Source organism: Mauremys reevesii, linkage group 4, assembly GCF_016161935.1.
Source record: "Mauremys reevesii isolate NIE-2019 linkage group 4, ASM1616193v1, whole genome shotgun sequence".
Taxonomy (NCBI): domain Eukaryota; kingdom Metazoa; phylum Chordata; order Testudines; family Geoemydidae; genus Mauremys; species Mauremys reevesii.
The window spans coordinates 115,839,491-115,854,758 of NC_052626.1; the positions used below are offsets into that span (position 1 = coordinate 115,839,491).

At 46.8% G+C, this 15,268-nt stretch overlaps 1 protein-coding gene across 1 annotated transcript in view; it reads right to left on the reverse strand.

Moving 5' to 3' along the window:
• LOC120403986 overlaps window positions 1–15,268 on the reverse strand; it is a 60,503-nt gene that overhangs the window by 10,912 nt on the left and 34,323 nt on the right. Inside the window, exons 14-17 of the mRNA XM_039536004.1 lie at window positions 6,871–7,159; window positions 3,450–3,515; window positions 1,081–2,812; window positions 448–537 (exon numbers count right to left, since the gene is read on the reverse strand). Coding sequence (XP_039391938.1) covers window positions 448–537; window positions 1,081–2,812; window positions 3,450–3,515; window positions 6,871–7,159 — 2,177 coding nt within the window. The remainder of the gene's footprint in view (window positions 1–447; window positions 538–1,080; window positions 2,813–3,449; window positions 3,516–6,870; window positions 7,160–15,268) is intronic.

Below are 15,268 nucleotides of genomic sequence, written 5' to 3' on the forward strand. Positions count from 1 at the left end.
GGTCTGGCTCCCATCCCCTCTCCAAGGGTTGCAGCTGTCTGGAGGTGTTGCCTTCCAGGCCTTCCTCATTCACACCTCATTCATGCAACAGGGCAATTGATTACAAAGTTGGGGGAAGATCTTATTCTACTTCTAGCAAAAAGACATTTTTCTTTTACCTTAATTATAATACCTTAGGAGCCCGCTATAACATATTACCAAGGTTCAATGTTTAGGTGGAGCAGCGCTGGGGAAGGAAGGTTTGTTTCCATGGGGCGGGTGGTGCTGGTGGGGTGTTGTGATTCGGGGGGGGGCTTGGCAGCGCTGGGGGGGGGTCGGCAGGGTTGGGGGGTTTCGGCCCTCAGTTGTTTTCTTTGGAGTAATATGGCCCTCGCCGTTTTACGAGTTGTGCAGGCCTGCCCTGAGAGAAAAGCAGCAATGATAGTTCGTAGAAGAGCAAACACTTACGATATTTTCTTTAGTTTACAGCCTGGATCCTTCAGTGCTTGACACAAAAGATGAGGCGGGGAATATTTTGGCTCCTTCTCCTCTAACTCCCTGGAAAGAGAGAACAGAAACGTTCCATTTTGGGTACTGAAAAAAAATTCACTCTCATTTCAAGAGGTTGGCTCAGCAGTTTTTATTCTGGAGCAGGCAATTCAATTATTTTTTTGAAAGATAATCCTTTTAAACATTATCGGATGCTACTACCCCTTTATTCTGATGCCAAATTAGTAAATGGGGGATTTCTGGCATTAGAAATGTGTATCTTGAAAAGTGTAAGTGAATCGGGCTTATTTGACAGCCCAGGGAATTGAAGATGTCTGTTATTGGCCAAGACAAAGATCCTGAATGAAAGCCCATTAACGTTTATGGAAAGACTCTCATGTTGACTTGAATAGGCATTGGGTCAAGATTGTGGTAATGTAAGCAGCCCCCTATCATCAGTATAATGTATTGAGTAAGGATCTCTGGATTTAGGCCTATGAAAATATGGCATTATGCTGGAATGGTTGACAAATCCATCTGCACTCTGACAATAGCAGATGCTATTATAACTACACACATTGGATATTCATATCAATAAACTGACACACTCACCAAGGAACTAACTTCCGTAGCACTGACTCTTGTCTTTCTTCCTGCTCTTCCAGTCCAAATGTACAATCGTTCAGAGAGAGTGACTGCTCATTACGACAATTCTTTATGCAGAATGAAAGAACCATGTGGTCGATTTTTGTAAATTGAATATTGCTCAGACCAATTTCTTGGAAATGATCCATTGCACTTTTGACAAACTCTTCTTCCTGAATCTCGTACAAACAGTGAAGCAACTCAAGCTGGAATCGCTTTTCCTCGGGGGATCTGAAGGTCAGACCGCAGCTTCTTTTTGCTACAGATCCAAACCACTTCAATAAATTCTGTTTAATTTCAGGTGAAACTTTACAGCCAAAGATTTTTTCTGTGTGATTCATTCTTTCTTTGTTTAAGAGACCAAACAGGAAACGTACCGTCAAGGTAAAAGAATTATCTCTAGATTTTCCATAATTTTTCAAAATTTCATTCACATCTTTCTTCAGAGTCACTGAATCACACCCTTTTTCTTTATCTTCCACCAAGAGATAGAACAAAGCTGCAAAGAACTCTTGGAAACTTAAGTGAATGAAGCTGTAGACGCTTTCAAAGCCGATATCTTTTTGGAAAATATTCTTAGTGAGAAAGAGGGACTGAATGTCAGATCCATCCAAACCATGCTTCCTTGCATCTTCTTCTTCAAAGAGTATTTTATTGTTCAAGATCCCATCTGCAGCTAGGGAGCATAGCTTCTTCAAGTCAGTGTGCACGGATTCCTTTGAATTGGAATGGTTATCTAATAAACTGGACAGAAAGAGCATGTATACTGAGGTGGTTGTTTTCGAGCTTTTGGCTAGATCTTCTCCGCTCTCCATCTGTTGTTTCATCACCGTGCACAGGATCCAGCACACGATGGGAGCAAAACACATGGTGAAGAGCATTTCATTCTCTTTTACAAAATCAAGAGCTTGTTTTGCTTGGATGGCATTTGCAAAGAATTTGCGGAAATACTCCTTCCTGTCCTCTTCAGAGAATCCCAGGATTGTTGCAATATGGGGAAACTTCAGACACTGCCGGAGTTTATCCAGAGCGGTTGGTCTCGTAGTGATTATTAAGTAGGATTTTGGAAGAATTGTTTTCCTTAATAAACTGCTCAGTATGATTTCCACTGGCTTTGTCTGACAGGGATCAGTGCACAGACTACTTTCTTGCTGATCAAAGGAAAATTTAAGTACATCAAAACCATCAATTATGAACAAAAGCTTCTCTGGATTCACCAAAATATCTTTGATGGGTACGTTTCTGTCAGGACAATTGTTTAAAATCAGATCTGCGATGCTTCGACGCTCAGAAATACAGTTCATTTCCCTGCTATTGATGTAGAAGATGTAATCAAACTTGCTGGGATAGAGTTTTCCAAATGCCCAGTCTACCATGAGCTTCTTGGCTAACATTGTTTTTCCAATCCCAGCAGCTCCCTGCAGCACAATGGTTCTCAGTGGTGTTTGCCTGTTTCCACTAGCATCGAATAAAGTCTCCAGTTTAGTAGAACTAGCTCGCTTTGCCATGATTTCTGCGTGTTCTTTCCCTTTGGCTCTTATTTCGTGCTTTCTCTCCTTCTGGTCACGATGTTCCTTTACAATCAGCAGCTTTGTGTATCTTGTGTTTAGTTCCACACACTCTCCAATTTGATTGTTCCTCTCTTCTATTAGTTGGTATTTTTCTCGTATATGTTCCTTATACTTTGGTCTGTAATCTACTTCAGTGATATGGAGCATCAGAATCCGTGAATGCAGAAATTCAGGGGAAAAAGACAGATTTGTCATTAAGGAGTTTCATGGTAGTGCTATTTCGATGCATATGAATCCCAGATTCTAGTTAATAAGGGGAATAACAGATCATATTGCTGGGGGGGGGGGGGGATTTCAGATGATGGAAAATAGATATTTTGAAATTAAATTTTAAATATTGAATTCAGCTGAACATTGACTATACTAGGGAAATGTTTCCAGAGATGGAGATTCTTCAATATGGAGAGATGCAGGGAGTAGAAGGGAAAATATATACATGCAGTTTAATAGCTGATGTTTAAAAGCAGAATGACTCCCTCTATTTCAATGGGTTTTGGATCACCCCTCAACTCAGTTACTCATGAATTTGAGAATTTGGAAAACACACTGGGCCAAATTCTGGTCTCTGTAACACTGGAATAAATCGGAATAATGACCTAATTACTGGTACTCGAGATTTACACTGGTGTACCTGAGGTCAGATTCTGTCCCCAAATGACTATTATTTTGTCTTTTGATACACTGAACACTTGATAGATGCACTGTAATGTCTGCAGCGCTGCTACCAACTGGGTACATTTTCAACATGCATGTCCCATACGTTACCTTGTGTCATTTTAAAACTCAGAGTTGCAACAGATAGCGATCGAGTAGATTGAGGCTGAACCAAAACTGAAAGAGAAATAATATGGGGTTAGAATGAGTCTCAGAGAAATGAGATGGGCATGAGCCACATATCAGTGGATCTCTGCTCCTTTTGGAGGAATGATACTTACAGAGCCAAGACTCAATTCTCTTGGTCTCATTAAATATCAAGGGTGCTTACAGGAATAGGAGAAGTACATTCTAAAGAAACTTCATTACACTTTGGCCAGTTGCAGTGAGGGCCAGGAAGTGATGAATCCTGTGATGAGGCATCTGCTCCACACTGGCCCTGATAGGGTTAAAACCCAGCCTACAGGGCTGCAAAGAAACAGCCAATTAGGGCAGTGGCTGCAGCCAATTAGGGTGGCGGCTGGACCAGCCAATTAGGGCCCAGCTGTCCCATATAAAAGGAAGCTGAAAGCTAGAACAAGGAGTCTGCTGCAGGAAGACCAAAGGAGGGGACTGGCTTCCTAGAGGGATGCAGAGACTAGCACCATGAACAGGGCTGCTAGAGCTTGCAGGCCCAAGGCCCTGGGAAGAGGGTGAAGGAGCCAGAGGCAGGAGCTGAAGGTGCTGGGGCTGCAGGGAAGTGGCCCAGGGAATTGAGACAGACTGGTATAGAAAGAAAGGAGGGGCAGTGGGAAGCTGTCATTTAGAGGGTCCCTGGGCTGGGACTCAGAGTAGTGGGTGGGCCTGGGACCCCCTCCACACTCGCTGCTGAAGAAGTGGCTAGGCTATGGGACTGTCAAGCTGCTGCGAGGAGCAGCTAGACCAGGGGTGGGCAAACTTTTTGGGGCAAGGGCCACATCTGGGTGAGGAAATTGTATGCAGGGCCAGGGCATGGGGGGTGGAGTGCGGGATGTGGAGGAAGGGGCTCAGGACAAGGGATAGGGACAGAGAAGGGGTGCAGAGTGTAAGAGGGGGCTCAGGGAAGGGGGTTGGGGTACAGGAGGGGTGCGGAGTGCAGGACGGGGCTCAGGGCAGGGAGATGGGGTGCAGGGTGCAGCAGAGCTCAGGGCAGGTGGTTGGAATGCACAGGAGTGCAGAAAGGGGCTCAGGGCAGGGAGTTGGGTGCAGGAGGGGTGCGAGGTACAGGCAGAGGGCTTAGGGCAGGAAGTTGGGGGGCAGGAGGGGTTTGAGCTCCAGCCCGGTGCCGCTTACCTAAAGTGGCTCCGGGGTGGCAGTGGCGCACACTAGGGCCAAGGCAGGCTCCCTGCATGCCTGCCCTGTCCCCACGCCACTCCAGGAAGTGCTGCGGCCCCTGGGGGGGGGGGGCAGAGGGCTCTGCGTGCGCACATGGAGCCCTTTGCCTCCCGGCCCGGGGACTGCTTCTGAGAGCAGCACCGGGCCCGCAGCACCACCAGGGGTAATCCCGCGGGCCGGATCCAAAGCCCTGAAGGGCCGGATCCGGCCCGTGGGCCATAGTTTGCCCATCCCTGAGCTAGACAGTTGCATAAGGAGTCCCTCTGGAAGTGGGGAACCCGGATTGTGAGACGGACAGAGGGCTGTGCCACGAAGCAGAGGCAGTGAGACTGGAACTGCAGTGGGTCTACAGGCAGAGATGAGGACTGGAGCGCCACCACCACTGGCGGGCACACCTGCTGACCAGCACTATTTCCTGAAACGGCCACCAGGAGGCACCAGTGTGGGGAGAGACCCCATGACAAATCCTTAAAATATGAGTCCAAAGCAACAGAATAAGACTTCAGGTGGCGTGGAGGGGGAAAGTTCGTTTTCAAACTAGTGTAGCTCACAAAAATGGCAAAACAAATTTTATGCAAATTGTCCTTATATTCTCAATGGGCTGAGATCATCTTGGAAACCTTGTTTGAGAAGGTTTCGAAGTGCGTGTGTGGGCGAGGCAGGGGGCCTAGAAAAGGGGGGATAAGAATGGAAGGGGGGGAAACATTGGTAACTGTAGCACTATCACAGCAGCTTTGGTCTATATAGTGAGCTCCAGCAACTCTGAGTCACAGAGCCACCCGCAGGCAGTGGTGTCAGGCTGCCGGAAAGCCGAGCAGTCCCTGGGGCTGTTATAATATATGCCAAGGGCCTGGGCCCTAGGGAAGCCCCAAATCCAGGTGGTGCACAAGTGGCTTAAAGCTACCCTTGTTCTCCACTCCTGAGCTGTGTGTTCCATGCTGTGTTTCCTGAGAGCACAGAATCTATCTTGTGGACTTCAGTGGGAGTAGGATCAAACTCTGTGTCATATGCAGATCTGTTTAGCTCAGGGGTTCTCAAACTGGGGGTCAGGACCCCTCAGGGGATCATGAGGTTATTACATGGGGGGGTCGCGAGCTGTCAGCCTCCACCCCAAGCCCCACTTTGTCTCCAGAATTTTTAATGGTGTTAAATATATAAAAAAGTGTTTTTAAATTTTATGGGGGGGGGTCACACTCAGAGGCTTGCTATGTGAAAGGGGTCACCAGTACAAAAGTTTGAGAACCACTGGTTTAGCTCCTGTGTGCTGTGCTTTCTCCCACATAAAAATAAAATGTGGGCCATGACCATGCAACCTCGAAGCGCAATAGGAGCAGAATCAGGCTCTTACAATAGCATTCTGCTTCTCACAGGTTTCTCTCTTCCTCAGTTACCTGCATGGGCGGCTCTAGGCATTTTGCCGCCCCAAGCACAGCAGGCAGGCTGCCTTTGGCGGCTTGCCTGCGGGAGGTCCCTGGTCCCGCGAGTTCAGCGGCAGCCTGTGGGAGGTCCGCTGAAGCCGCAGGACCAGTGGACCCTCTGCAGGCACGCTGCCAAAGGCAGCCTGCCTGCCATCCTCACGGAGATTGGCAGAGCGCCCCCCGTGGCTTGCCACCCCAAGCACGCGCTTGGCGTGCTGGTGCCTGGAGCCGCCCCTGGTTACTTGTATGGTGTCTGTCTATATTTTACATAAATACACTAACTACAGCTGATTCATGGCATGTTAAATGCAGTGCTCATCTAGAGAATAGGCAATAAGAGCTACTAATAAAAAAGAGGCACAATAGTTTTACAATCATTCTAGAAAAATATTATGGACCAAATTTTCAAAGAGCAGCATCCCTTCTACTGGTGCAAATTGACGTATAGGTGCAAATCTGGGTACTCCCAGTGGGTACAGAGCAGGTTGTTAGAGGTGCCAATGCTCTGACTTAGACCTGCAGTTATGGGGCCACACTTTTTGCAGGTGCAAAAAAGAAGGCTGGAGTTTTGCAAGTTCACCCCATATGTGTCTCTGCCTTAGCTGGTGACTCCCACCGGTTTCCTCAGGGTTTTGGAATCTGTTAGGTGGTGTTAGCTTGCTGCTGCTGCTGCTACTGCTGTTCATTCTGCTGGAGCTCCAGTGGGGAATATTAATGAAGAAGGACTCACAGGGGTAGCAGACGTGTTAGATTTTTTGTACCTGTCTCTTTTTCCTCTTGGAGTTTCACGGCAGAGTTTTTCAGACCGATCTTGGTGAAGATTTCGATCGCTACGTTCGCTGCACTGTCTTCGCCATAGAACTCTATCAGGAGACTGGCCACGTCCATTTCGTCGGCATTCTCCAGCTTGCCCCGGGGGATTTTACGTTTCGTCCCCTCATAGCGAAAATCAGATAATTTGTGTTTAAATTTTTTTAAATCTTTCTTTTCGAGATCTTCCAATTCCTGCACGAGGATGTCAGTCAGGGTCTTGTCTTCACTCATCGTGTGCTATTAGGAATGGTCTGAAACTGAATCAAGAACATTAGAAGATTAAAGCTAAACTCCATCAGACTATTAAAACCAAGAGACATCATAAAATTGCAGTCACTGCACAAAACAAACATCTTCCCATGGACCCAAAGGTGGCTGGGACAAGCTTTCAGGCTCCACAGAGCTCTTTGTCTGGAGAAAGTTACCAGAAAGTTTTAATATATGGAGATATACCTATCTCATAGAAGTGGAAGGGACCCTGAAAGATCATTGAGTCCAGCCTGCTGCCTTCACTAGGCAGGACTAAATACTGATTTTGCCCCACATCCCTAAGTGGCCCCCTTACAGCTATTTCTAGAGTAAACAAGAAAAGGGACTATTCTTGACATCATTCTAAGTAACAGACTTGGTAAAAGAAGTAGCTACGTTTGAGTCACTGACAAATAGAGACAACAATATATTTAAATGTAACATCCCTATAGGATGGACTGTACCAAAAATCAGATCTGTCACACTTTAGAAAGAAGGATTTTATAAAAATGAGGAAGCAAGTCAAAAAAACCCCGATATAAAAATGAGGACATTACAATTCTTAGAAACAGTACAAGGGCTACTTTGACTATGTCTACACTACACCACTTATGGCTGATTGTGATTTTTTTCTAGATATTTCTGGATAACATCTTCCAGCCTTCATAACACTATGTGGAACAGTGTTTGTACATTCTGGTGTAGTGTATCAGCAACACCTTCCTGCTTTGCCAACCATGTTAGGGTCACTTGTAGAAACAGGGACATGAAGCTCATTGGTATTATCATAAATCACTGTCTATGGCTGTATTGTAGACTTAGTATTTTCAGTGGTATCACTGGTGCAAAAGATGCTGCTGTACTTATGCTTAAAAGCTGGTTTAAGTGGTCTCTTCATGAAATGTATGGTGCCATCACCAGTGCTGAACTATCTGAATTCATACAGAATACATCAGGCCATTCAGAATAGGCATCTGCTGCAATAAAACAACCCCCCACCGCCCACCGGGATGATTTGAGGAAGCTATCTGTGTATGGTATCAGAGGGGTAGCCGTGTTAGTCTGGTTCTGTAGAAGCAGCAAAGAATCCTGTGGCACCTTATAGACTAACGGACGTTTTGCAGCATGAGCTTTCGTGGGTGAATACCCACTTCTTCGGATGCAAGTAGTGGAAATTTCCAGGGGCAGGTATATATAAGCAAGCAAGAAGCAAGCTAGAGATAATGAGGTTAGATCAATCAGGGAGGATGAGGCCCTGTTCTAGCAGTTGAGGTGTGAAAACCAAGGGAGGAGAAACTGGTTCTGTAATTGGCAAGCCATTCACAGTCTTTGTTTAAACCTGAACTGATGGTGTCAAATTTGCAGATGAACTGGAGCTCAGCAGTTTCTCTTTGAAGTCTGGTCCTAAAGTTAGGAGAACACTTCAACCTCCCTGGCCACACAATAGCAGATCTTAAGGTGGCCATCCTGCAGCAAAAAAACTTTAGGACCAGACTTCAAAGAGAAACTGCTGAGCTCCAGTTCATCTGCAAATTTGACACCATCAGCTCAGGTTTAAACAAAGACTGTGAATGGCTTGCCAATTACAGAACCAGTTTCTCCTCCCTTGGTTTTCACACCTCAACTGCTAGAACAGGGCCTCATCCTCCCTGATTGATCTAACCTCATTATCTCTAGCTTTCTTCTTGCTTGCTTATATATACCTGCCCCTGGAAATTTCCACTACTTGCATCCGAAGAAGTGGGTATTCACCCACGAAAGCTCATGCTGCAAAACGTCTGTTAGTCTATAAGGTGCCACAGGATTCTTTGCTGCTTCTATCTGTGTATGGGTTACAAATTCTGTCCATGAGTATCTGTGTCAGTCTGCAGACTCCATTTTGAAAGTGGGGCTTGCTGCCGTCTCTGTTTCCTTTAATTCCATGTTGGATTGAAATGCCTAGGGATGGTGGCCCAGGGCTAATCAGAGAGAGTCATTAAACCTTGATGGTCTTCTATTCAAATAGAAACAGCCTGAGACAAAAGATTGGCTACCAACCAGGAGACCCAATCTATCCAGGTGGGCTGGTAATTAAGCAACAGGGCGTATAATGAGTGACTCTGATCACCTGATGAGGTAGAACTGCAGGTCACTTGACAAACGAGATGGGAGGTTATAAAAGAGAGCTTCTGGGTCACCATCCATTTTGAGAAGAGACCAGAAGCAGAGGAGGTTTGGACAGGATAGCAAACGGGTACTGACTGCAGAGGTCAGTGTCAGAGAGACTCCATGGTTCAGAGGAGAAGGCATGTGCAGGAACAGGGGAACCTGGACTTCTCAGAGGGCTCTGCCCAAGCTCAAAGAACTCTGCAGAGTGGTAAGGAAACAGAGGCAGGAACATGCATACAGGTGTGTATATTACTTTGTCTAGATCTGTGTATCTCCCACGCTATCTCATTAGAGAGCCAGAGTGTTTTAGAATCCTGTGCAAAGTCTGTGTGTGCATGTTTGCTTCATTATCACGTGCCTCTGAAGCGATGAACTGTAAACCCAGAGCGCCCACACCGCTGGAGTTCTGGGGGAGGGTGTGCTTAAGCTACAGAAGAGTCTGAGGGGTCAGCACTCGTCCTAGGGGCTAGGCAGTTGGACTACAGGATCTCAGTTCTGAAAGAAGGTGCTAGACAGAGAATCTCCACACACAACTCCTTGCCAGGGCTTTCATTTCTACAGTTCTCAGATGGCCTCTAGGTAGTCCTTAGAGTACCTGTGGCCTGAGCTTTGCTGGAATAAGCACTCTCGTACCACTCATTGGGCAATGCTGACCTACACTCAGCTGTTTTGGTTTTTTTTTCAAACAAAAACAGCTGGAGGCAGTTGTTTGCATGCATTAGTCCATCCACTCTTCATAATGTCATGTCCCTGGGCCAGCAGGGGATCATGTTTAGAATTGTGTTGTACCCTGGCATCCATCACTGGCAAGGGGTCAGGGACTGTCTTTGGTTCCACTTCAGTATTCTCACCTGTCGCTTTCAATGGCAAGTTTGACAAGCAATTGATGGACCTTTGGTCTAACCCAGGATGGCCATTCTTATGTTCCCTAAAAGGGAATATACCTGTGAAAGGGTTGGCTGGCCTGTTCCTAGTTACAGTCTAGGATTTCACAGCAGGGGATGTTGAGAAGGGGTATCTGTGGAAACAAGAACCCCCATCCCTTCAGAACAGGGAGACTCTCCAATGCAGCACCTAGCCACGCTGGCTCTGTGCATCATGAGGCCACTCGGGAAAAGGAGGCAACAAGAGAGAGAGGCCAAGGAGGAGTCCCCTTCCCGTCCCAGCTAGGTCTATGAGTCCCTGATCTCACAGAGTCTCAGTGCTGCAGGCACCCAACCCCCAGGTACTGGGCTGCAGTGCAAGCTAGAGGGGCTGATACAGAGAAGTCAGGACCAGTCAGAGCACTTCCCATGTCATCATGAAAACTCACTCCTGGAAAGCTGGGTGAGGTAATATGGACGGGGGTGATAATATATATCAAGGTGGGTGAGGTAATATTTTATTGGACCAGCTTCTGTTGGTGAGAGAGACCAGCTTTTGAGCTTTCACAGAACTCTTCTTTAGGAAGAAGAAAGGACTCCGTGAAAGCTCCAAAGCTTGTGTCTCTTTCACCAACAAAAGTTGCGCCAATAAAAAATATTACCTCACCCACCTTGTGGCTCTAATTTCCTGGGAACAACAGGGCTACACCAACACAGCATACAAAAATGCAAGATTCACATGAACAGCACAGAGTGACCACCATCACACCAGGACACTATTTTCATGATTCATCTTAGCATAATGTCATCATCACACCAAGGCAGTAGCACTATCAGCACAAGCACACTGGGATCCACACAGCAGGATAGCAGTGTCAGTTTAGCTCTCAGTCTCTGAGTCCATCCCCACTAAATTAAGTCCAAAGTTTCAGCTAAACACAAGGGCACCTTCAAATAGCTGTACTAACAGCAGGATCTACACTGGCACAATAGGAGGAGTTGCATGTCAGGGCACTAATTCCCAATCCCAGTGCAAGGCAATATGGGATCCAGGCACCAGGTCCTTAGAACCAGAATTTGTACTCACAGGAGAGTGGGATGAAATTAGAGAAGTTACAGAAGGCAACTCCCAAGAAGCAAGGCATTGACCAAATGGCTGGGTGGATGTTAAACAACCATCACCAGCCATTGTGTGCAGCAAGTGAATGACAATTAGTAACTTAATCACCACCATCACCAGAGAATTACTCAACCCTGGGACTCAGCAATGCCTCCCCCTCCTCCCAACATGATCACAAGCCCTTCCCTTAGGAGACAATTCAGGTTTCAGCTTGCTGGAGCTCAGTTCTTTCCCCCTCCCCACCAAGGTGATTAGCTGTCTGTCTCCCTCCTGCTGGGAGACAGCTAATTTGCGAGGCAGGGACGGGGAAGGGTTTATGCAGCACACAAGGGGAAGCCAGCAAAGCCTGCCTGCAGGAGCCCAGCTTGCTGGAGCTCAGTTCTTCCCCTCCCCTCCCTGCCATGCGATCAGCTGTCTCCCTCCTTCTAGGAGACACAGCTGATCGGCAGGGGTGGGGTATGCAGCACACTGGGGGAAGCCGGGCAGGCCAAATTTCAGAGGGGAGCATGGGCCCCGCCCCTGGTGCCATGGTAACCCTGCCTAAGGCACCGCTTTTTTGAAAATGTGCTGAGGGGAAGCAGCTGCTTCCCCTGCACCCCACTAGCTATGCTACTGACGGCGCCATAGGGCAGCCACAGGGGCTCTAGACCAGACACAGGCCTCTATGCCAGCACAGAGCCCATGCAGTCAACTCACAACTGCCTCTGCAGTAGCCGCAGGGGCCATTCCTGGGTCAAGAGCAGGTGTGGGATGGAGACAGGCCAGACAAAGGAGGGGGCATGTTGGGTATGGGAGGAGGAGTGGCCGGAGTGATTCTGAACCTCTGCAATGGTCTCCAAGTGCCTTCCAAGGGGGCGCAAACTAGGGTAGCCTTCCCGGCTGGCATGGCCTGCATTGAAGGCCAGGCTAGCTTTTGGTAATGCCAGAATAGGGCAGCACAAGCCGCCATCATGTGATTTGTCTTACATAAATATGACACCTCGTAAATGTCCTATGTCTACTTTCGTTCTGAATTTATCGACTGAGTTTGCACCGTTTGAAGAGGAGATGGCAGATAAGCCAGGTGATTAGTTCCAGTAGACCAGTTACCTGCTATAAGGGAGCTAGGAGTTCAGCAGCAGCAAAGTCTTTAGATAAGAGCAGTTCTACGCTTAACTTGAATGATAGCACAGCTCACAAGGCCAGTCCTAACAGCTTAATGACTGATCATAAAGAACAGCAAAGAACGTCCGTGATCTGAGAGCCTGGTACCTGCAGGGTTTCCCAGTGTATTTTGCTGTCACATTCAGAAAGTGATACTTAAAATTTCTATTATAAAACCTCCAGGAGCAGGCTCAGGGCCCCGCGCCCTGGCAGTGGCTCACACTCCCGGGAGCCCGAGCGTGGTGAGGTGGGAGCCGGGGGGCACATGGGAGCTGGCACCTGTATGCATCTGCTGCAGCCTGCAGGAGCCCCTTGGGGGGGCACCGGGCCGCAGCCTGGGCAGGATGGGTGGGGGTGCAGCAGCTCCCCACTAGTGGCGCTGCTGCCTTTGCAGGGCTGCTGCGCTGGCTCCTCCATGTCTGGGGTTTGCTGCCCCCGCAAGTGGGATGCTCTGGCTCTCCGGTGTGTCCGGAAGGCGGCTCCTCCCTGCTGAGCCAGGGCAACACTTTTTGGTGCCCCCAACCACTCGGCGCCCTAGGCGACCGCCTAGTTCGCCTAGTGGTTTCACCAGCCCTGACAGGAGAGCCGTGAAACTCTCAGACCCTGGGTGGGACTCTGGCATGTTGTTCAAGAGAAGAGTTCTAGGCACAGGAGTAACACCATATCCTCCGTGAGAGCACCTCTGGCTAGATGATCCATAGACTAGTATTAGCTTTGGCTTCAGAAGAGGCTGTTCACCCACTCAGACACATGCTGGAGATCTCATGCAGCCAGCAGCAAAGCATCATGAGAGTTTCTGGAACGTATAGATAATTTTCTAACACAAAAGGTTTTGTACCCAACCAGAGGCAACTCTATTTTGGACTTTGTTAGGATGGATAAAGAGACTTGATCGTTGGACTGGAAGTTGATGGTTGCCTAGGGACCAGAGATCATAGCCTGATTACCTTTATTCTGGGAAAAAAGAGAGTCAATTCTTTAAGAAGTGATTATTAGAGGGCCAAAAAGCCACACTTCCACAATCAAGAAAGAGGACAATATTGGCTAGGAGCCCATCCCGGTTCAGTGGAGAAGCGACGTCAGCAATTAGAAATAGAAGCACAATATAGAACAAATGGAAAGAAGAGAAATAGATAGCAACCACTATATATTAAAGTTATGGGGTGCAGAAAATTCAAAAGGGAAGCTAAAGATATTAGGAAAAATCCATGCTGGCAAGATGGTAAGAAGGAGTTTTTAAAGTTGATCAGGAACAAAATAAAACCTAAAAATGCTATAGGCCAGCTATCAGATGGAGGTGGTGAAATTGTTAATACAGATGTAGAAAAGGCAGAAGTGTTCAATAATTGTTTCCGATCTGTAATTGGAAAGAAGCAGGATGATGTATTCATATCACATGAGGATGATGAAGTAGTTTCCAGTCCATTAGTAACAACGGAGGATGTTAAACATCATCTGCTAGGGATAACAGGCCCCAGACAACTTGCACCCAAGCATCCTAGAAGAGCTGACTAAGGATATCTCTGACCTGCTGATGTTAGGTTTTAATAAATCTTAGAATCTGGGGAAATTCCCAGAGACTGGAAGAGTACTAATGTCATGTCAATATTCGAAATGGACATGTGGAATACACATGTAACTATAGGTTGGTTAGCTGAATAGCAATCCTGGGCAAAATAATGGAAAAGCTGATATGGAATTCAATCAATAAAAAAATCAAGGGTGGGAATACAGTTAATGCCAATCAATATGGTTTTATGGAAAATAGGTTTTGTCAAACAAACCTGATTTCATTTTTTGGTGTAATTACAAATGTGGTTGACATTAATAACTATTGAGATGTAATAGACTTTTGTCAGTATTTTGTTTAGCACTGCACAACATTCCGATTACAGGATTAGCACTATACAATATATCAGCACACGTTCCATGGATTAAGGACTGATTGACAGAAGTCAGTGGGAATCAGCATTAAATGGGGGTGGGTCTAGTGGAGTTCAGAAGGGTTTGGTTCTAGGCCCAATGCTAGTCAATATTTTGATCAATGATCTGGAAGTAAACAAAAATCACTGCTGGTAAAATTTGTGAATGACACAAAGGTTGGTGGAGTATAAATAATACTGAGGATGGGGCCGTCATGCAGGATATGTCTACGCTGCAATCTGAGTTGCGATTGCAGCATGGGTAGGCATACCCTAGCTAGCTTTGAACAAACTAGCTCGCTAAAAATAGCTGTGTAGCTATGGTTAGCTGCCCAAGTACATATCCAGGGTCCTAGATAGAATTGTCATTGGGTGCCTAGCCCATCCTCTGCCCATGCCTTGGTGACTACACTGCTGTTTTTAGCTAGTTAGCTCTATCAAAGCTAGCTCAGCTGTGTCCACACATGCTGCAATCACACCTCTGGTTGCAGTGTAGATATACCCACCACAGAGCTATATGGATTGCTTAGTAAACTGGGCCCTTCAAACAAAATCCAGCCAAATGAAAGGTCATACATCTAGGAACAAAGAATGCAAGCCCTGCCTACAGAAAGGGGGACTGTATCCTGGAAAGCATTGACTCTGAAAAAGATTTAGGGGTCATAGCAGATAAGAAACTCAACATGAGGTTCTAGTACGTTGCCATGCCAAAAAGGGCTAATGCAAACCTTGGATGTGTAAATGAGGGAACAATGAGTAGTGAAGTGATTTTTACCTCTGAGTATGGCATTGGTGAGACCAATACTAGAGTATTGTGTACACTTCTGATGGCCACGTCTGTAAAAGGTGCTTGAAAAATTACAGAGGGTGCGAAAAAGAGTCACAGAAATGGTTCAAGGGC